Source organism: Haliaeetus albicilla, chromosome 18, assembly GCF_947461875.1.
Source record: "Haliaeetus albicilla chromosome 18, bHalAlb1.1, whole genome shotgun sequence".
NCBI lineage: Eukaryota > Metazoa > Chordata > Aves > Accipitriformes > Accipitridae > Haliaeetus > Haliaeetus albicilla.
The window spans coordinates 30,657,459-30,680,116 of record NC_091500.1 but is presented as its reverse complement, the minus strand read 5'-3'; the positions used below and the strand labels follow the sequence as shown (position 1 = coordinate 30,680,116).

Sequence of the window (22,658 nt, the reverse complement as noted above, 5' to 3'; positions counted from 1 at the left end):
TCTCAATTTAGTGCTCTAAAAGGAGCACTCCCCATGGGGTGTCTGGAGCAGGGCAGGACAGGGACACTGGTCAGGAGAGGTCCCAGCTCTGCTGGGAACCCTGCTTGCAAGCCTCTCCTTTGAAGCAGCTGAAAGCATCACCACTTCCAATGCCAGGCACAGAGGTCCTTGCCCCCATTCTGCTGAAGTGTGTTTCCATCCTTACCCCAGCACACGGGACAGACAAAAGAGCTGGACTGAGCTCTGCTGCTGACATTTGCATGTTGTTTTTAAATAAAGAATATTTACATCCAAGTGCATCTACTAAGAACAGCCCACATTTTTTGCTTCAGCTACGGTGGATCAGACCTAACACAAGCCCTAGCAGTAAACAAGTCCCTGAGGCATTTGGGCTGCAGTGACCAGCCGCACAGAAACACACACGGATAACTGTGTGGTTCACAGCCCAAGCAGACAACACACCAAAACTGCTTGTCCGTGCCGCATCAAGAAGCGGAGAAGCCACGCGGAGAAGCGACCCGGAGAGCAGCCTCCCAGGGCAGTCGGCGCTGCATCCTCCTGCTCCCAGCAAAACCCACGCAAGCCAGAGCCCAAGGGGTGAGGGGGGGCTGCGTCCAACTTGCCACCCAGCGAGAAGCCCAGGCAGGCAGCCGCACTGCACGCCCCGCAGCACCGGGCACCGGGAGAGCCAACAACACGCGGCTGCTGCAGAAAAAAGCTTGGAGAAGTTGCCGAATGTTTCGGTTCAAAAACGCCTCCAGAAGAGGAACGGAGGCTCGTCAGGAATGCAGTCCCCAGGGCTTCTCAAATACATTGGTTTCCTACTTTCCTTTTTATAGGGAATGATCCGTTTGATACATTTACATAATACCATAATCTGGAGGAATTTCTGTCTCTTCCCTCCACAGACATCCTCTCCCCCAGAGAACAAGACCGTCTCTGTAGAGGCAACATACTCCATGGATAAACACTGCTCCTGGGGACAATTTTCCTTAATTAGAAGTATGTTAACAGGACAGGCACGAAGACAAACTCCAGCCCCGAAGGGCGCCGGCTGCGGGACGGACGGGCAGCCCATGCCCCTCGAGGGTCCAGTACAGCCCCCCCCAGCCCCCAGGAACAGACACCTCCTTGTGCGAGGAGCCGTCACCTCGAGCCTTGCTGCCAGCTCCGAGATGGGGAGGAGGGGACGGTGGATGGGACAGACACCGGCACACACAGCCACCGCCATCACGTCAGCCTTGTTTCCTTAGAAAACCAGGCTAGAAAGTAAATAAATTTAAAACCCCCTCTGTTAAGCTGTTTAGCTCAGAGAAGGAACCGCTGGGTGGAAGCTGGTGGCCCACATCCAGGACATCTGACTCGGCGCTCGGAAGGATCCTTGTGGCCTCCACGCACACGCATGCCTGCACAAGCCAAACACTCCCCAGGAGGTAAAACCGGTCCCCCCGGAGCTGCACAGCCCCCCAGTCACTGGGGCGCTGTGGGAGGAAAGCCCCAGCCTGGCCATCCCCGGGGGACTGCCAATTAATGGAAGATGCCAGAGCATCACCTTTCTCCAGGGAGCCCTGGGCTGCCCGGACCCCCAGCTCGCACCGCCTCCATGCCTCGGACCCCCACCCTGGCCAGCACAGCATCCCAGCCGCATCCTAAGGGAAACGCTCAGGGGCCACCGGCACCTCTCCAGCACCAGGCGCAGCCCCAGGATGACACAGCCTCCAGCTTCCTTGGTGGGGGGACACTTGGGGCAGCATTTTGTCACCTTCCTGCCAGACAGCTTGTGCCTCTTCCCCGGTCCCAAACCTGCCCCCTTCCCCACGGCTCAACTCAGCCCTGCAGCATCCCTGCGCGAGCCTGGCTGCGGCACCAGAGGTGGGAAGAGCAGAAACAGAGATGGAGCAAGCTCCATCTCAGCTGCGTGGAGGGCAGCCAAGGGACCGCTAATTACTCTGCCTTAATGAGGCCATTCTATGGGCAAAAATATTCAGCAGAGGCCGACGGAGGGACAGGGCGCTTGGCTTCCTTCTGGATGAGAGGAGAGAGACACAGGCTCAACGGGAACCTGAGAAACTGTCATCAGGATGATTTTGGGGGGCGGGGGGACAAGAAAGCGAAAACAGGGCCAGTCTGGGCAGAGATGATCCCCGCAGGGCTCGGCCGCAGCACGGTGAACCTGGCACAAGCACGGCAGGCGGCAGTGCGGGACAGACAGAAAGATATGTGCAGGGATAAACACGCTCCTGTCCATTCAAAATCAAACCCGTCCCCATGCACAAGAGGATCCCAATTACTCAGGACATTAATTTCACACTTTTGTCTCCAGCAACGTGGGAATGCAGCTTGCCCCACACTTGATGCCTCAGGGCTGGCCGGAGGGATACAGAGGGGAGCGGCTCTCGCTGCAGTGGGGGGGAGACCGCATGGGGCTTCCCCATGCCAGGAAGGGGGAGGCAGAGAAGACCCTTCCCCACTCTGCCATTGCAGCCCGGGCAATCGGCGAGGCCACCAGGAAGGGAGACGGCAGCTCGGGCAGCAGATCTGGCCAAGCCCGAGCACCGCAGAGCCATCCCCTCCTGACACAGGGATGCTGCCACCCTCGGACCGCTGAGCAAATCTCAGACAGAAACAGAAACCACCCCAGCCCAGCTCACTCCGCTGCTGGCGGTCTCAGTCCTGTTGGGGACCTTATCCCCATCCCACATGTGGGGAAATACTGATGGGTAATTAAAGCCAGACATGCTGGGCAGAGCCGCAGAGTGGTCCTGAGTGTCTCCGCGGCAGATCCGCCTCCAGGCTGAACAGAGACCAGCAAGCTGTTAAGAGACCGATTAAAATCATCGTGGCATCATCCCATCCAACACAAAGAGCTGATGCGCTGGTATGAGCACACTGGCCCCAGACACTGCACCCATCCCTTGCTCTCATGCGTCACTGCTATGAGAACAGCCATAAACAGTTAAAAAAAAAAAAAAAAAAAAAGAAAGGAATCAGCAAATGAAATTACCAATCATCCTGCTTTCTTGCCAAGTAAGTTCACATCGGAGCCTCTTTCTTGGCTAGGATGAGGCAGCAAGGAAGAAAAATAGCTTTCCATGCAAAGTGGGGAAAGAAATGTACTTGAATTCCTCTGCAGAGCAACATCTCCCTGAAATCAATTTATCCCAAACCCTACAGCTCTTCTGCTTATTGGCAACAGGACAGGTCATTACGAGTAACAGGGCTGAAATGGAGTCAATGAAAACAACCTCCTAGACATGCTTGTTTAGATAGATGCTGCCCAGGAAGGTATTTTAATAATGGCCAGATTGCTATCGTTTAGGGTTTATAATGCACTTGGGATCAAATGTCCTGATATTTCAAACCCCTTCCTGGGGGCTTGTTTTATAAAAGAAAAAGAAAATAACAAACCTTAAAACAAGAAATAATAAATCAAGGAACCTCCACAGCCCTTTCCCAGCAGCCCTGGACATGTCCTGCTGAGCAGCCAACATTCCTGCCCGCTCCGCCTGGGAGCCAGCCGCAATCCTCACGCTGGCAGCGCTGGGGCAAGGCCGGCACGGCCCCAGCTCCGTTACTGCGGGACATCAGCAAACCTGCAGCCATTGCCCTGTGCTGGGAGAGAACCAAAGCTCTGGGCACCTGGGCTTCTGGGGCCGTGAATTAGCAGTACTGGCACCAGCAACCTTCCAGCACAATAAATGCATTCAGCAAAACAAACCCTGGCACCGCAGAGCTGCTGGTTCTGACCGTGCAAAAAGTCACGAGTCGGCCGAGAAAGGGGAAAAAGAAAGAGCAGGGAAAGGGGAGCCGCCAGGAGACCCACTGAGAAACCCAGGTTTCGGTCTCCTGACACATGTTCTTAGTATTTTTCCACAGTAAAAGCAAAGAACTCCTGCCTTTTCCTGAAAGCCAAGTATCATTTGATCACACCATGCCGGAGCCGAGGCTTTAACGCCGCCACTGCAGTGCTCACTCAAATGCCGCGGAGGCTGAGAGGTGGCCGGCACGGGGTCAAGCTGCTGCCAGTTAACGGAGTCCTCTTACGGAGGGGCTCCTCACCCGACCCGCTCTCACCCCCAGAGCCCTCTGTGCACACCCCAGGGAGGGCTGACCACCTTCTTGTGTCACCTGCGGGGAACGGGGGCACAAATCCAATTTAAGGTCGCACAAATCCAACTGCAGACTGGAGGGCTGCTTCCCTCGCCCTTCTCTGTTCCAGTCCCGGGCTCAGGGGCTCCCCAAAAAGCTGCAGCCGGGTCACGCGCTCCCCAACGGCCAGCCCCGACCCCAGGATGAGGCAGGTGTGGGCAGTGGGTCGAGCTGAGCGGCAAGGAGAGCTGGGGGAGCGGAGGTCTCCAGCCGGGCCATGGGATGCAGCAAGCTTTCTGCACACATTCATCTTAGCAGAAATGGCGGCGGGGAATTTATAATCAAGGCAACCACCACCCCAGCCAGGACCTGCTGCCTCCCCGGCACAGAGTCAGGCCATGGACCAGCCGATGTCCAGGCAGGAGCCGCCTGACCGCATCCCAGCCCCGGGCAGGACCCACACCATACCCTCGTCTTCACCTCCGTGCCTGAGGAGCTCGGGCAGCACCCAGCAGCAGGGAGGCAGCACCGACCCAGGGGCCACCCAGCCGGGAGGGCTGAGCAGCACAAAGGCCTGGAAACAGATTTTTTTTTTTTTTCCTGGTGTGTTATTTTGCTTTGAAATTCTTTGGAAGCCCAGCTCCAAATAAATGAGGACATTGTCTCGGGAAACACGTGGAGGCTGGAATCTGGTTGAGAAAACCCACGGGATCTGAAAGTCCCTGGAGGTCAGGGATCAGCCACCGAGCAAGGTGGGTCTGCAGGGACGAGGCACAGGCAGGGCAGGGGCAGCTCCTCTCCTTCACGCCTGTATGTGAGTGCTGTCACTTTGGAGCAAAACCTGCCCCAGTCACCAGCTGCCCCAGCCCCATGCAGGTGGCAAGGCTGGGTCTGGAGGGGTCGGGGCTGACGGGGGCTGCAGGGGTCTGGGGAACCTGCCCCGTGCCACCCCGCTCGCAGCAGCGATGTTCAACTGGTCCGAGCAGATGCCAGGTGCCAGTAGAGCAAAAGCCTCCGCGCGCTCTGGAGAGCGGCTCTCCCCAAGCGCCTTTCTGTCCTTGAGTGCAAGCGGACGTGCAATGCCTGCCAGGATCCTCCCCGGTCAAAAACAGCGCCGGATTTTCACACAGAGCAGAGGAGAGGGAGAAAGAGGGAGAGCAGAAAGGGAGGAAGGACAAGACAAGTTCCCCTTGTTGCAATTCAGTGTTGGCAGCAAGGACGAGCCCTCCCCTGCGCCGCTCCCACGCCATCGCACGCGTGCTCGTGCCCCCATCCTCCTCACAGCGCTGAGCCCGGAGGGTGCTCCGGCAGGCGCTCAGCAGTCGGGGAGCAGCCCCGAGGGAAGCCGAGCTCCAGGGGCTGAGCGGGAAGGTGTCACCTCCAAGTTCCCGGCAGGGACGGTGACGGGCTGGACCCCTGCCTGACGAGGGGCCACGCCATCCCCACACCTGCCTGCAGTGGGTTCGGCTGCTCTGCAGCACTAGCCAGGGACTTCCTTGGCCACCAGCACCGCCACCGAGCCCCACGCGTCCTCCCTGTCACCTCCACGCTGGAGAGGTGCCCAGGGCTTCCCAGCCACCGCAGTCGGCTCTGACTGATGGCGGAGAGACATGATTCAATTCCAACATGAGGTGGTTTTTTTGTAAGAGAAAGAGATGGAAGACTTCACCAGCCTCTGATTTTTAGTGTGTCCCTGGAAAAAGACCTGAGGGTAGGGAACCGGCCAGCTCAGATCAACTGAGAAAATCATTGCCTGTGAAAAATGTCTACAGGCAGTGCGTATTTGGGAACCAAGGGACAGTCACCATGAAAAAGTGCATCAGTACTCAAGATTGCAGATAGAAAAAAGGGGTTAGCAGTGCAAGGACCGGGGGAAAAGCAAAGCTTCAGAGTACAGTTGGTCTTGCCAAGCCCTGTTAATAGCATTCATTTAACACATCTCCCACAACACAAGTGACACTAATCTCTCTGCAGGAAGGGAGCTGGGACAGAAAGGCAGGGAAGCAGGGCTGCTATGAGAGCCGGGCTGTGACATCTCACCAGCCCAGACCTACCCCTGACAGCTGGGGGCTGCTAATTTCCAGCCCTTCAGCATCAGTCTTCCCCCATCAGATGCCAACTCAAGCCCCATTAGCAGCAGGCACCAGGGAAGCCTGTCTCCTGCTGTTAGCAGATAATGCTGTAAAGAAGTAAATAAAGAGGGAAACCACTAATTGGATTCACAGGTCTCTCCAGTGTCCTGACAGAGAGGAGTGGGGGAGTGACATTATCTCCTCAACACAACCCCCAGCATCAGACCCAGGGCTGGGGAAAACTCATTTCTCCAACTTGTGCTCATGAACAAACCCTGCCCCATGAGGATGTTTCCTCACATCTCCAACCCACAGCGATCCAGTCGAGGCCGTGCAGGCATGAACGCAGCCCCGCACCGGCAGCCGCCTGCCAAATACAGTGCAGAGCTGCACAGCCTGCCAGGAGCACACAGCAAAACTGTGTAAGGACCGTTCCCTTGGGAAATAGGAATAAAAAGCAACCAGTGCCACGTAGCCAACAAGCAGGTCAGGGTAGCCCGCTGCCATCCCCTCTGCACCCCAACCTGCCACGAACGGCACCTGCAGCACCCTCTGAGACGTGCCCCTACTGCAGGTCTCTGCCACCGTCCCCAAGAGAAGGCAGAGGCAGCAGCTCAGAGCCAGTTAATGGAGGGGTGAATGGAGGCCCTTCATCACACCCTCCCCAGGCAGAAGAAAGATCTGCCAGGAGACGCACAGGAGCTGTGTTCTTGCTCCTTCCAAGGTGTGTTGGATTGTTATTGCTAATCCAGTGTTTCCAGGCAGCACACATCTGTCCAGGCAGCGCATACCCACCAGAGTGCAGTCTGCAGGGAAGAAGGCTAATGGCACAAGGCCACGTCTTGGGGCTAAAAATCAGTGCCCAAGTGTGTGGTTGTGCTCTTCAGCCCAAACCCAAGGTTGTTTCTCACTTCACACTGGAGGAGGCATCCCCTTTGCAGCTCCTCTGCAAGCAGCCTCCACCCAACAGCAGCAGGGACCACACGCAGGAGCTGCTGGTCCCCACTTCCCTGTGGATGGGAATGCTCCCTTCATCCCCAGGCAAGGGCAGGTGCTTTCCCATCCAGGTCAGCTGAATTCCCCTCTTCCCACCCTGAGCTATCGCAACCGATCAGGAGGCCAAGCAAAGCAAGGCACCTTTTCTTGTTTGGACTTGAACACGCTCTTATTAGGAGCTCCCTTCCCCTCGTGACCATAATTAAAAGGTCGTGTCTCAGATTAACTTCCTGGAGCTGGAGCAGCCCAAACAACCGCCCCAAAAGCCTGCCAGGTCAACGACCTCATCTGGGTATGGTGGAGGGGCTGCGGTCTGTGCTGCAGGTCCTGATCCTGCACTGACACCTCACCACCACTTGCTCATGGTCAGGATGGTTGCTCCTCCTGCAGCCACGATTCACGAGCCAGGTCGCCGATCCCTGGGGATGCTGCACCCTCAGCCTCACACCGTCCACAGCCAGGTGAAGGCACCCCAGAAAGCTCGGGGCCCCCCCAGTGTGGGGATGTGGCTGTAGAAAGTCACCTGGGCTGACTTCAGGAACACCCCAAAACCTCCCACCCAAATCCCAGCAGTTCCCCTTCCCCTGGGCCAACCTGCAGCTCACAGCTCACGTGCCGTCCATGAACCACAGCCTCCGCTGCAGCTCCCAGCTGCAGGAAATTACAATGTTAAAACTAAGCTTGATGGGAAGAAGGGCGCAGCCAGAGCTTTACACGATGCTGCTGTCTGCTCCTCCCGTGAACTACGGGCAGACCACAACTCAGCCTGAGGAAGCCTTAAGAGGAGCCAGAAGGAACACGTAAGAGCAGACCTCCTTAAACACTGGGGGGGGAGCGGAGAGCAGAGCCAAGTCCTGTCCTGCCTAATGTCAGGCTATCGCCTGCAAGAGCAAAGGGTGAGGCCTCTCCCTAAAAATACACACTGCCCTAAAAATACACAGTGCAAGCTTAAATTAACCATGCTGCACACACCCTCGGCAGGGCGCAGCGGCTGCAGCCTTCTGAACCCCAGCCCCAACACAGCCCAAGGGGCAGCAGGGGCCTGCAGGTCCCCGGCTCGCGCCCCACGCTTCAGCCAGAGCCTCAGCCGGTTCCCCCTTGGCAGCCGGGCACTGCGACATCGCCCTTGGCAGAGAAACGCCCTCGGCTCCGAGATCCACCCGAGACCTTTACTCATTTGCAAAGATCAGTTCATACATGTTCAACTAATTTGCTAGGTTAGCTATTGCTCATCGCGTAACAACACTCGTGTCTGTGGAAGAAGGGGATCCCTCTTGCATCAGGCAGCGCAGTCTCCCCCTGGAAGCACCCCTAACTTCAGGAGGCAAAAGACAGTGGGAGGATGACGCCAGGGAATCTAGGGGCTGCAAAACCTGACGGAGATGCACTGCAAACCCCAGGTACCCCCAATTCCACCCTGACTCACTTGGTCTGTGGTTTCAAAGGATAAAATCAGTGACAGCACAGCACTGGGAGCAGTTTCCCACATCCTGGCTGGACGGCGACGGCATCCACCCACCTCCCCTCTCGGGGGGACCTCGCCAACCCCACTGCTCTGCACCTGTGAGAGCACACAAGAAAGGTGCCTGGAAGCCCACGGCTTCTGCTGGGACCCCTCACTGGGCAGAGGCTCTCAGGAGAGCAGGCATGGACACGGACCTGAGTCAAAGAGCACCAAAATCCCAGCAAGTAACTCTCCTTCCCATTCTGACTGCTGAACTGGGACCAGCAAGCCCAAACAGGAGACGGAGCTGTCACCACAATCATTACAGCCAGGAAGACACAAGTGGAACGAAACCACCATTTGCCGCTTACGCCGGTGACTCATGCAGCCGCCCGATGGGAGGCACTTTTTTGTCGGGATTCTGTTCTCAGTCACTACTTGGGGTGGGGACCAATGCCTGGTTTGGCAAGGGAAACACAGGGTGAAAACCAAAAGAGGAAGCAATGAGAATTGCCATCCCAGAACCTGCTACACAGGTACAATCTCCACGCCTCACTGTATTGTTTTTCCTCATATGCTCACACAAGGAAACCACAAAACTTGCTAGAAATAATAAAAGGGAAGGAGAAGGAAAGCCAAAAGCTATGTTTGTGCTGAAGACTTGGTGCCTGGTCCTGTGGAAAGCTGTCTCCTACCAAAATACATCCCTGCTTCACCCACTGCTGGCTGGAGATGCTCGGGCTGTCAAAAGGAGATGGAGACTGGGGGAGCAAGGACTGGGAGCAAGGTCCAAAGGAGAGCAGGCACTCACGGTGTAGGCTGAGGGAGATGTTGATGGAGCGCTCTTCCACGAAGCCCTTCAGGTTGGGGATCTTGGCACACTTGAGGATGGTCTGGGAGGCACTGTCACCCACATGAACCCAGCACACAGTGTCTTCAATGTAGTTGAAGTCCATGGCTGTGGTCTGCTTGGCGCTGGTGGGGGTGATGTTGGGCACAGGGGCTCCGCTCAGGTAGGTGGCCAGGATGTTCTGGGAGTTGGCAATGAGCAGCACAGGAGGGCGGTCCACGGGTTCTGGCAGGGAAAGGAGGGGAGAAGAGTGGTCATGGCAGAGCACCTGAAGCTCATAGCTGCAACGCTGTATCAGCCTGCAGCCCGGCCCTTCTGCTCCAGTGAAAACAAGACCGCGACATGCCACCCGACAGGGGCAAGGACGTGGTAGCACAGGACAGTCCTCAGGGAAGAGCACCCTGAAGTGAAGAACCAGGGGCAGGGGTACACATACGGCAGGAGGCCACAGTTTGCAGAGCTGCCCAGAAGCAACACACTCCTCCTGTCAAGGATCTCACCATTCTTGGCTTTGCAGGATCTGTTATCAGGCTGCAAGAGATATCCTTCAACACAGCTGCATGTGTAGGAGCCCTCCGTGTTGGTGCATGTCTGGCTGCAGGTCCCGTAGACGGTGCATTCATCAAAGTCTGGAAAAGAAGACAAAAACTCCATGGTTTGGACTAGCAAACATCTCTCCTTAGCTGTCTTAAGAGGGAACAAAGGCTCCGCCTTTTCTCCAAGGCAGAGCTGCAGGGGAGCGTATGATCCCCAAGCTGAAGGGACCATCACAACAGCCTCCAGAGGAATGCCTGGCCAACATCACCTCTTGATACCTGCGGGCAGCCCACAGCTTTCTGCTCCAGCATCAGCAGCAAGGCAGCAAAAGGACAATCCCTGCCTCACAGCTGAGCCTTTTCAAGGCCTAATTATCCACTGCCCCTCCCCCCCACTCTGCAAAATCTGCACCTCAATTTCCAGTCTGAATTTCTCTAATCTTTAGCTTCCAAACCCCTGGCTTGCATGCTGCTCTTTCTTCTGCTAGATGAAAGAGCAGTCTCCACCAGAGAGCTCTTGCCCCCAGAGGTGCGTGCAGGAGCTGATAAAGGCCCCTTTCTCCTCTGCTCAGATAAATGAAAGAGATGGAGCCACGGCAATCTCTCACTTCAAGACTTGTTTCCAGGCATCGCATTGATCTGATCACTCCTCGCTGACCCTCTCCTATTTTCCAGCATCCTCTCTGAGGCACGGACGCTGGGAGCACGTACAAGCCCAGCAATGGCCCCTGACTCCGTACACAAAGGCAAAGCCTTTTCCTTACTCCTTCCCAATAGTCCTCACTCGGGCTTTCAGGAGCTGCATCCATGTAACGGCCCCACGGCAGCAGGGAGGCAGAGTCCCGTCCCGTCAGCCCCACATTCCCCCGTGAAGGTCAGGGTCTGCCGAGCCCCAAGTCCCTTTGGCCACACGGCCGAGCCCCAGCACTGCTGCCGTGACGGTGGCATCGGCCACAGCCCAGACAAGCCGCCAGCACCACGCTGGGGGTGATGGCTCTGCCCACTCTGTACCGACCTTTGCAGCTCCTCCCGTCCTCGGCCAGCTGGAAGGAGTTGTTGCAGTAGCAGGCTGGTCCACTCAGCGTCGGCACACAGTGGTGCTGGCAGGCCAGGGCCGTGCAGTTTGCTAATTGTTCTGAGGAAACAGAGAAGACGAAGGAGAGAGGATGTCACCGATGTGCAAGCAGGGACACTCGGGTGAGGGACAGGATGGACGCCTGGGCCCCAGTGCTGGGTGAGGGAGACCCCCAGGCACCCCACCAGGCTTTGCTGGGGACCTCCACGCTGTCCCCCTGCTCGCTGGTGGGGAAGGAAGGACCCAGACCCTCAGCAGAGGGAGGGGAAACCATAACGGATACATGGATACACGGCTGCTCCACGAGAGGGGGGTCTGAGCAGCCCCAACCATCCCCCAAAGCTGCTGACTCAACAAGGCTTCCTGCTGGGAGCCTGTTGTGGCCACCTCCAGCCAAGACCCAGCGCTCCTCACGCAGGAGAGTGGTACGAGACTCGGCTTCAGGGTACCCCGGGGGCACGGATCCCAGAGAGACTTCAGGGCGAGCTTATCCTCCACGTCCTCTCTGCAGCAACTTCCCTCTAACCAGGGCTGCAGGCAGCCTGGGGACCGCTCCACGCCAGAGATGCTGCGGTGCAGGCGGTGGCGAAGCGCTCCAGCAGGTGGTCAGCTGCCAGACGCACTGGAGAGCCCGGAGCTTGCAGCCGCCCGCGCCCTTGCAGAGGCAGCACCATCCCAGGGCCAGCGCCAGCGCCAGGGTCAGGGTCAGGGTCGGGCAGCCCCGGGGCAAAGCTGGGACCAGAGATGCGGCCGCCCGGCTCACCGCTTCCCACAGCTTCATTTCCATTAGCGGTCGTCATAAACACCAATAAAGCCCCAACCTGCCCAGTGCTGCCAACAGGCAGGGGGAGGCCAGGGCTGCCTGCCTTACTCCGTTTGATAAACAGCAGCAGCCTCCAACTTCATCAAGGTCATTTAGCAACATGCCTCCTTAGCTTGCTGTGAGGGACGCGCTGTCAGCCCTTTGTTGGGGGGTTGGTTTATGTTGGGTTTTATTTTCTTCCCTCCTCTACTCGCCCTGCCCGGCCGGTCACTCGGGTGCTCAGAGGGCATTGAACTGGGTCCCAGCAAATCTGCCATCGAGGGGAAACCGCAGCCTCCCAGCCACAAGCCTCTCTGAACCAAAACCAGCCGGCCCTTTCCACGTCCTCCTCCGCAGCCAGGGCTGGACAGGGAAGCGGTGCCCAGGCGCTGCAGAAATCCTGCCCCCCGCATGTGAAACCATTTAATAAGCCAGGCAGGGCCCAGCCGAGCTATTTACAGGGTTTATCGGCTTTGGCAGGCCCAGCTATCCATTTCAGATTCTTATCTCTCAGCTAAAGCACCGCATGCATCTAAAAAAAAAGAAAAACCCCCAAGAATGCCGGGTCTGCAGGCGGGGGATGATGGGGGCAGTTTCAGCATGGCATTTCCACCTCTGTGAACGTCTGCAAGGGCAGCAGAGGCTCCCCGGTGTTTCTCCACATCGGCAGCTCTGCGGGACAAACCTCCCACCCACCACAGAGGGAGCAGGCAGGGGGGACCTCACGTCCGACACAAGCGCTAGCACGGGCTTATGTCCCCAGCGTGCTGAAACCTGCGAGCAGCAACCGCACTGACACGGCGCCTGGCCGCACCCAGCCCTCGCCTCGTGTGTGCTGGTCACGTGCTGCCCAGCTGTGAAAAATCAGATCCCACTTAAGTAACGAGAACCGTTCAGCGAGATATTAATTGTCAGCTCGGGCACAGCTGCAGAAGCCGCCCTGGGCTTCTCCCGCAGGAGCTGGGCAGCGGAGAGGAGCTCCGACCCAGCTCCAGGGCCGGGTGGGAGGGAGCCCTTTGGGGCAGGGTGTCCCACACCTGGTTCGGGCTCAGCAGGGCAGGAGCCCTCTGCCTCAGGCAGAGGAAGGGCTGGGGAGAAAAGCACGTTCCCTGCTCACCCAGAGTCTGCAGAGACCCAGCTCCAAGGGTCAGCTCAGGACATGCGTTTCTGAGCGACTAATCTGCGCACCAGCAAGCCGGCACACACTGATTTAGGGAGAGTTTTCCAGCAGGATTAGCAACCGGGGACAGGCCAGGAGGGGGGACAAAGCTCCTGGAAATTAGTAAAAAAACATACTGGTATCTCTTATCTGAACCAGAACCCCAGCCCTCCAAGCTTTTAAACCCAGGAGACAATGCAGCTATTTAATGGCCCTCAGGCTCAGGAATGATGGGCATTTCACTTGCAAGCGGCTCTGGCTAATCTCTGGATCTGCGACCGGCCAGCCCGGCACTGAGCTGCCCAGCACTGGCTGCACTTGGCCGGGAGAGGGGAGCACGGAGCGCGGTGGCACCAGCGCAAAGCTCTTAAAACCAATGTGGGGCTCCTACCGTAGAGGCAAAAAAACAGGGACAAACAGGGACCTTGTGACTCTTACCATGGTGGGGGAGGAAAGGAGGCAAGGGCAGTATCTCGTGGGGCAGCCCCCCCTACCCGCAGCCCCTCATTGACCACCACCACCCCCAGACACCTACCCCGACAGTGCGGCCCCTCGTCGGAGCCATCGAAGCAGTCATGGAGCCCATTGCACAGTTTGCTCATGTGAATGCACAGCTCTGTGCCCAGACAGTTGTGCTCGTTGGGCTGGCATCGAGACACCTTGCTCTGAGGACCTGCAAGACAGCAAAAGGCAGAACTATCACCAAAGGGAGAGCATGACAGCTCTGCAACCCCATCACCTGGAGGAAAGACCCAAAACCTCAAGGGAACTCTCAGCCCCCCCACGTTGCTCTGCCATGGCTCTCCAGCAGTGACCATCACCTGCTGGACATGGCCTCGCACAGTGAGATTTCAGGTAAAAGCTCTTAAGGCAGACACAGGGGTTCAGGGAACCTCACATTCCCTGGGATGCTGGCGGGAACATTTTTGCAGTAGCTGACACCAGGCAAACACCATGCCGGTAGCAAGTCTGTGAACGCACTTTGATTCCCTCTGCCCAGGCGTATGTTAAATCCTCCTTGGTTTGGATTCCCCTGCCCAGCACGTGCCCCAGAGCAAAAGGTCCCCTAGCAAGGCTAGTCCCAAATCCTCTCGGCTCTCATGGCAGCTCAAGCCCAGAAAAGGCCACCAGAAAAGGCTCAAACCAGGCTCTGCCCCCTCCAGCCAGCATCCCTGGCTCTCCCTGGAGGAGACATTAACCAACACTGGATTTCCCTTTCAAAGCAGGTGGGACCACTGCAGGCACTGCTCCCCGGGGAGAAAAAGCGCGACCCATCTGGAGTGAACTTTCCCTTTTCCATTGCCTCTGCAGCACGTGGCCCAAGCAGGAGCATCGTGTGAAAAGGAAGGAGACCCGGAGCAGCTGGGGTGGATGGGGACCCTCTGCCCAGCCCCAGAGACCGCTGTCGGTGGCCACGTGCCCACCCTTGGGGAAGAGCCAGGTTGACGGGCTGGGATCCCAGGAAGAAGGTGACTCCGGACCTCAGCAGCCCTAGACTGCCTGTTTCAAGCTCCCGTGGGTCACATCCACTCCGGGCTGCCTGGACACACACACGACTCTGGGCACCCCTCACTGCTGGGAGGGCCGGGGGCACATGGGGTCAAGCAGTGCCGAGCACCCCAAGCACAGCCACCCCGGCTTCCCGCTGCCCCAAGCACTCCCTCGGGTGCCAACATGCTCTTTGTTAAGAGGCTGCTGTGCAGGCAGGCTTGTGGGGCATCGTTAAGAACCAGGGCTACACAACACAAGGAGACTTAATCTCCATTATTAACTAGAAAAATTACAAAGGAAGCGAGGCTTTATTTTTAAGCTTCTCTGAAAAGAAGCATGGCATTGAGACAAACAACAAAATACACCATAAATTGATTAAAATCCTGAAACCCCGTTAAAAGCTCCACTGATGTCCTGGCTCCAGCACTGCTTCACCTCGGGCTGGAAGGCAGCTGCCTTGGGGTGACGCACTGACGGCAAGCCCTGGCACTGCACTGGCACAGCACGGGCTCAGCGTCAGCGGCCCACCGGCATGGCACATGGACCAGAGAGCTCTGCAAAGCCCGACTCCCCTCCGCAGGCTCTCCTCTCCTCCCTGGCCCCAAACCTAAGATTCGCTTTAGGGCTGAATACGCAGCGTTTCGCCAGCTCTCGCTGGAGCCACCAACACGCCTCTGCTGAGTCAACGGCAGCACGCAAGCGAAATACTAAAATCCCATTTTACGAGGAGACAGTGGCTGTTTACGCCTTGCCCACATCAGCAGGGCAGGCAGCACATCAGCCCCACTGCAGCAGGGATGGTGGCAGAAATAGCTCCCCAAGCTCCCCATGGACCACCCTGTCCTTTGCAGCTGGCGAAGCGCCGGGTGAGCACCGAGAAGGGCACCTGCACCACATCACACACTGAGCGCTTTGTCCAGGCACGGTCCTGTTTTAGACAGCTATTGAGACCAGCAGTCACCTTCATCTAAGACTCTACTGATGGAGTTTGTCCTAAATAAGCTTAAACTCTCCTTGGAGAGGAGCGTTACATCACGCGAAGCTTGCGGGGTCCAGCCCAGCACTCTTGTGTGCCAGCACATGCTCATCCAGCACAGTTCCTGCCCCGCCAACACGCTCCCGGCCAGCAAGGGCTCAGTTTCACTCCCTGCGAGCTGTCACTGCTGAGCTACACTAGACATGCTTTTAACCTTAATCCTCAGGCTCCCAGCAGGTGCTGCTCCAGTGGGGGCTAAAGGCTCTCAGCAGCACACTGGCTGTGGAAGGGGGACTGCAAACCCCAGGGGAGGAACGCTGGGACCACAAACACCCCAGGCAGGTGGGGGTAGCCCTGGCTCTTGCCTCCAGCCCAGCAGCTCAATCCCACCCCAGGGCTGCACTGACACTTCTTCCTCAGCCTCATCTCTCACCACCCCGCTGCCGTCCCTGCGCCGCAGCACGATGTTGGCAGCGCACAGTTGGCATAACTAATGGGAGACTGAGGTTAAAGCCTGGGGGTGGCTCCTCTCAGACGGACGCTTCTCCAGTTTAGCCTGAGCCCCTTCTGCAGGAGGCAGTTGTGGGGGCACTGCCCCAGGGACAGGCAGGGCTCGTGCTGCCTGCGCGCCCCACAGCTCAGCCGGCAGCAAGGAGGGCGATGGTGGAGGAGCGCATCTTGCTCTGCTGGGCAAGGGCCGAGGGGAGTTTGGATGAGGGATGGACAGGACCTGCTGGCTCCAACCCCATGGTTCTCCTGACCCTGCACAAGACCCCTCAGCACGTCCCAGGCAGACACCTTTGCACACCCATCCCTCCATCCTCCAGACTATGAAAGAGCAAATTGCTACTCAAGGAGCAGATGGAGCAGGCTGGGTTTCTCCTCTGCCCCTCCCAAATGCACCAAAGCGTTTGCAGAACTAAAGTCCAGCAGGACATCTTCAACAAGCTTCCCCACAGCCCGGCACGCTGCTGCTCCTGCAGAGATGCGCGGGAGGTTCCCACAGCAGGAGCAGCCCACAAAATCCGCTGCTAAGAGCACACAAACACCACACCTTGCAGAAAGGTTCCCCAACCTGCCACGGTGAAACCTTCATCCCCTTTCATTTGTTCGTTTTGTGCGAAGTGACTAACTCTGGGCTGTTGACACACGCGTCCCCCTTCTTGCACAAGGGGTGCCCAAAGTACAGAAATCTAATGGGCTCCAGATTCCAGATCACTCCGCTGCGCACAGGCTGAGTGTCAAAGGTGTTCCAGTATGTTTCTAGTTAGCCGACTGGCTTGGCACTGGGGTGATGGGCTCCTCCAGGATGGGGGGATATGGAGCTCAGGACTCCTGGGCTCTGTCGCACCCATCGCGGACAGGGGTTTCTCCTCTTTCCCAGCCCCAGTCCAGGGCACCCAGCAGGTAATTCCCGGGAGAATTTCTTACCAGGTGCCACTTTCACAACTTTTGTTTTTCACAGGGGGTTGAACAACAGTGCTATCTGGGCACTGAGTTATTGCAAATTAAGGGTTAATTAAGTAATACCATATACGGGCCGAAAATGAAGGCACTGAAATAAAAGTGCACAGTTCGTCAGTCAAAACTGATCTGCCGTGTCCATTATTCCCCTGCAAAGAGCCTGGATCAAACTACTTATCACAAACAGGGCAGGATTAATCTATGAGCCACTTTGTTTGCTTTTGACTGTGTTGGCACACTAATAAATGAGCCAATTTATTACATGTGACAAGCTTGTGGTACACCCCAAGGAGCTGAATTAGACAGGAATTTTTAACCTCTAAAACCCACTTGGAAAAAAAAAAAAAGAAGGAAAGAGAAGCAATGCTTCCTCCTGTAAATGTAGCCTGTAGTTGATTTGGCAACAGCCCAAAGAGACACAGACATGGGGGAACGCAACAAGGGGACAGGCAGGAGGAGCTGGGAGCGGGACAGTCCCGCTCACCCCACTGGTACGGACAGCAGTGCCAGCAGCTGAGCACCGGCAGAGCTCAGGCAGGGAAGGTCCTGTTGTTGCCTCCCAGCTGCGCCCGGCGCCAGCGCTGCAGGAAGAGGAGAGCAAAGGCTTTGCAGACGACGGGCTCGCTCAAGACGCATCTGAACCCGAGCAGGGCCACACCATTGAGAGATCCAGCACTGGGCGAGTGCGGCGAGACAAGGGATTTGAGACCTGCTGAACCCTCAGACCGATGAACCATTTGATGCTGAATCCTCGCAAACATCTGAGCAACTGAAGATCGCAGAGCCGCAGATTCATCTGCAGCGAAGCAAACGGTGCAACTGTCGCGTGGCTGGAGAAACGCATGCCGGCAGCTCGGCTGTCCGGCTCGTGGGCAAAGCCCCAGCCTGGCCAGGGCACCCAGCTGAGCTGGGAGAGCTCCAGGCAGGAGGCCAGCCAGGATGCAGTGGCCAGACGATGGCTGTAGCTCAGCCACAGCAAATTCATTTCTCAGAGACCCTCATCTCCTTTGATCTTCAACAGGATGGAGGCTCTTGTCCAAGTTTTTTCCCCCCAGGAAAGCTCCATGGAGTGAAAAACCAACGGAGTGGGCAAGAACCGGGTACAAGCCACTCACACAGACACAAGCGCAGCACTGAGCTCGGAAAGGGAACTCTTCCTATTCTCAGCTAACACGTAAGCAAAGCCAGCAAATACTTAAAAGGATTCCCCAGGGAGGAAAACCTCGCGTATAATACACAGCATTTCAAGAGACTCTGACATGAGTACATTAGTGCAATGTAAATAACCCTGCTGCGCTGCTGGGGCGCGAAAGGGTGCACCAAGCAGCGTGCAAGAGCCGTGTTTGCAGCCTGGGCTTAAAAAAAAGAGATTAATAGTAATAAAAGTCATTCTCTTCCTGCCAAAAAGATAAGGAGGATGAGAGCCTGCTGGAAGCCCCGGTGCCGAAGTGGCGTGAGAAAAGCTTGCCTGGCAATCCCGGTAATACCGGGCTCCGTGCCCTGCGTGTGCTGACAGGTCACACTCCACTCGCGCGAGCCTGGGCAGGAGCAGGCAGGCAGCAGGCAGCAACCTCCATTCATAACCCCTGCCCATGAGAAAGGCAAAGATGGGTGAGCACCAGGTCAGACATGCACCAGCACCGCAGCAAGCACTGCCCAGCCACTATTGCGGAGGAGCCAGCAGCGATGGCGGCTGACCCCAACCTCCACGTCCCAGAGGGTGCAGCATCCTTCTGGCTCCCTCCTGGTGCTCCCCAGGCTAATGCGGTCTTGGGGCTTGAAGGGGGAACTTGGGAAAGGTGAGCAGAGACCCTTGGAAAGGTCAAGCCCCTCCAGGTCCCCAAACTGCAGCAGTCGATTCTGAAGCTGGGGAGGGAACCGCTCCCCAGGAAAAGAGCATTTCCAAAGTTTAGGGTCTGCAGTGGTGATGGCAACTCATGGACTCTGTCCCACATGCAGCAGCAGGGCGAGGAGAGAGGACATGCTGGGCTTTGGTCTGTGCCTCACAAGAGGCTCCCACTTGCCTGTCCTGGAAGCGCCAAGCACGTACTGAGGGGCACATGGTTAGTGGGGGTCCTGCACCCCCGCGGGGAACAAGGCTCCCTCCTCCAGCAGGAGCTGTGGGTGCTCGAGCCCTCAGGGGACTCTGAGCAAACCTGAGAGCGTCTTCCTACATCACCCCCTCCCCCCGCCCCAGCCGAGGCCACAACTGCCGCACGGACAGACACGAGGTGCATCCGCAGAACTGCCGGACACTGCTCCCAGCACCCCCGTGGTGCCAGAGCAGGGATCGGGGAAGGGCCGGGCGGGCAGCGGTGGGGGATGCTCACGGCCCCACTGCAGAGGACACTGATGCTTTCCAGCTCCTGCCAGGGTGGCAGCAGCCAGAACAGGCAGCGGCTCTGCCTTCCCTGTCCAGGGGGGAGACTCTGCCAGCCCCCACCAGCGGTGCCTTCGCAGTGAAGAAAGAGGAAGAAGGAGAAGAGGGAAAAGTATCCAAGGGGTTCATTTTCCGTTCACCTGTCCGTATGGATGGGGGGGGCGATGAAGCGAGCGCAGACACACACAGCAAGCGGAATACGTCAATCAGGACGGATTTCTTCCAGCCAGGGAAGGGCCTCTGAGTCCTCCCACAGTAATTTTCCAGGGCTGCTGATTGACTGGAGCCAGACAGCCCATCCCAGCCCCCTCATCCCTCCCACGGAGGGGACGGTTGCATCATTTTGCCTTAAGAAATAAATAAACCCAGTGCCGAACCAGAAACTGCTTTGGAGGAGACCTTTATGCCAAGTACAGCATGAAGCAGGAGTCTGGGAAGGATCTCTGGGCCAGAGGATGAGAGGATTTTGCTGGTCACTGGTGAGCAGTGGCAGGGATGAACCCAGCTGTGGCTGTCCTGCAGACCCAGCATCTCAAGGCTGCTTTCCTGACACAGTAAAACAACCTAATGAGGCTGCTCCTGTGAGGCAACAAGGGCAGCACAGGCTCCCTCATCAGACAGAGGGAGAAACCAGGACACAGGGAGAGGTGGTTCCTTGCTCCAGCCCAGCCAGAGCAGAGCCCCCAGCACAGCACGGTGCAGCAGGACCAGCACACCCACCGTCCCTGCAGAGCCCCCAGCACCAGCACGGCTCTGGCTCGCTCCCCTGTGCGGACACCCCCCCCCCCACCTCCAGCCCTTGCACCCCATCTAACCCAGCCCGGTTCCCCATTTGCTTCTGGACTGAGACCCAGCTGCCCTATCTGTGGCGGGAGCATCCCCAGTGCCGGGGCCACCAGCACCGCTGCAGCAGAGCAGCTCCAACAGCCCAGGACAAAACCAGTAAAACCAACACTGCACCCTAATCCAAACACATCTGGGGAAAGCGACATTGCTTTCCCTGGCTGTTCCCCAGGGCTCCCAAAGATCTCCTTCTTCCCTTCAGCCCAGCCCTCACTCCAAGCACCCGTTAAATGCCAGGCACCAGAGGCACAGCCGCTCGAGGAAGGGATGCAGCTGTGTCAGAGATGACCCCGAGCAGGCGCAGCCCCTGCCCAGCACCACGGCTCGCTGCATCCTCACCTCCAGGACTCTGCCTTCCTCGCGTAGCCTTCCTCGCGTAAATCAGTTTTGATGGAAACAAAAAATAAATCAGTGATACCCTGTTCCCAGGAGGCTGTTTTGTTACAATGGATCACAGCCCCAGAGCCAGAGGCCCCGGGAGCAGCAGCTAGGGAGATAAAGGGAGGACGGACAGATGGACGGCTTGGACTCCTGCCCCGAGTGGCACCCACCCCCCCTCAGAGGTGCTGTGGACTCCTGGAACTCCGGGAGAAACAGGAGCTGAGGTAGAGCAGTTGTGCAGTGACGCCTGTTCTGGGCCCTGGAACGACCGTGCAATGAGAATGGATGAAACAAAACCAAAAGAACATTATTAGGAAGGAAAGGCATACATACATATATCGGGTGATTCATCCGAGCCATCCGGACAATCCTTTTCCCCGTCACAGCGCCAGCCCTTAGATATGCACGTAATCTGATCTTTGCATGCAAACTGTTTAGGGCTACATGTCTTCGGTGCTGGATGAGAAAAGAAATAATGATAATAAACAAGATCAGTTTCTTCCCAAAAACAAGTTATTTAAAAAAAAAAAAAATTTTAAATTAAGGACTAGATTGCTTTTAGTTTGATTTCTTTCTAACGGCTCAGCGAAAGTTTTAGCCTGGCATCAGATCCATCAACCTTGCCCCTAAGGAAAGTAGAAAATTTAAACTGAAGCATTAATTACACTGCGAGAAAACAGGAACCGAGATCCATGATGCGCTAACAGATTTTAAAGATCATTTAACTTGGATGAATTAGCTCCTGGGAGCCAAAGGCAGTTTATTTTCTATGCTAGACAGTAAAAAAGACAGGGAAAAAAATAAGAAAACCCAAATGAGAACAAATTAAAAAGTAACATTTTTAAATCACAAAGACAGCACCACCAGCAGCAGGATGGGTTTTCCATCCATCCTGCACCCAGGAAACACACACGTGCACAGCCAGGATGGTGCTCCCAGGGGAGAGGGTCGACCTCCCTCCTGGGATACGCAGAAATAAAACAAAGTCAGAACAAAAACCAGGAGGAAAACCTAAAGCACAGAGCACATAACCGGCCTGACCCATGGCGATGGGAGCAGGCCTGGGGAGAGCCCTGGTGCCCTCGCCCCCAGGCAGCTCCAGACCGGGGTGCGCTCTGCCCCCACCAAAATTGGCACCTCGAGGAGGCTGGCTGCAATGGGGGGGTCACTGCACCCCCCTGAGCACAGGCTGTGTGATACCCCCCTTCACCGAAGGGTCGAGGTTAGAAGGGAAGGCAGAGACCCTCGCCTGCCCCCAGCACTGTCAGGCTGCACTTTGCCAGTCAGCCCGCACTGCACCAAGGTCTCTTTTGGCCAATCCACGGCGGTGGGGGCAGCACCAAACATGAAAAAAAATATGTAGCCGTACACGTAACACACACGGGGGGTACCAAAGCCAGCTGGCTCATAGGTGATGCCAAAGCAGGGCCGGCAGCAGAAGTTCAAGTAAGAGCTGCAGTTGGGAAGGGTCAAAATACAGTGAAGCCGTGCCTGCTTCGAACCTGACCCACCGTGCCAGGGGCTCCCAGGCGAGGGCCATTGCCCCGGCATGCAGCAGAGCCCGGCACCCACAGCCCCGCCGGCTCAGGCTATCTTCTTGCCAGTCTTTCAGCATTGCACTTTCTTCCCAGAGATCCAGCTCTCTGCAGTGAACACTTCCACGCCGATTGCAGCTGTTGCTTGGAACAGCGAGCCTGAGCCCTTGGGAAGGCAGGAAATCTTGAAAACCTAACGAAACGCAACTGTGAATGTTTGTTAAAAGCAAAGGCAGTCAAACACATGCAATTCCCTAAACATTTATCTTGTGTCATCCCTAGTCTTCTGCTAAATTCCCTGCTCCAAGGATCCACTTAAATTTTTGCTCAGCCCATGGAAGGAGGGTCTCTGCATCTGCCTCGCTGCAGCCGCACCAAGCAGCACCACAGGCAGGAGCTGCTGCCAGCGCTGCAGCTCATTTCATGCGTTTCATGACCCAGCTCGCCCTCAGGCTCCTGACAAGCAGAGAAGGTGCCGTGATTTCTCTCCAGCTCCTGCCACGTGAAGGAAATGCCGCAGCCAGGTCCAGGCAGCTCCTGTCCGGTCTGCAGCAGGGATGCTGCG

At 56.9% G+C, this 22,658-nt stretch overlaps 1 protein-coding gene across 3 annotated transcripts in view; it reads right to left on the bottom strand.

Moving 5' to 3' along the window:
* Positions 1 to 22,658, bottom strand: part of LRP1 (LDL receptor related protein 1) — a 91,392-nt gene that overhangs the window by 52,056 nt on the left and 16,678 nt on the right. For 2 of the 3 annotated variants that reach the window (XM_069806461.1, XM_069806462.1), the window contains exons 2-6: positions 20,892 to 21,014; positions 13,559 to 13,696; positions 11,003 to 11,122; positions 9,952 to 10,080; positions 9,413 to 9,676 (exon numbers count right to left, since the gene is read on the bottom strand). In XM_069806461.1, the coding sequence (XP_069662562.1) occupies positions 9,413 to 9,676; positions 9,952 to 10,080; positions 11,003 to 11,122; positions 13,559 to 13,696; positions 20,892 to 21,014 (774 nt within the window). The remainder of the gene's footprint in view (positions 1 to 9,412; positions 9,677 to 9,951; positions 10,081 to 11,002; positions 11,123 to 13,558; positions 13,697 to 20,891; positions 21,015 to 22,658) is intronic. The other variant, XM_069806463.1, reaches the window with a different exon arrangement.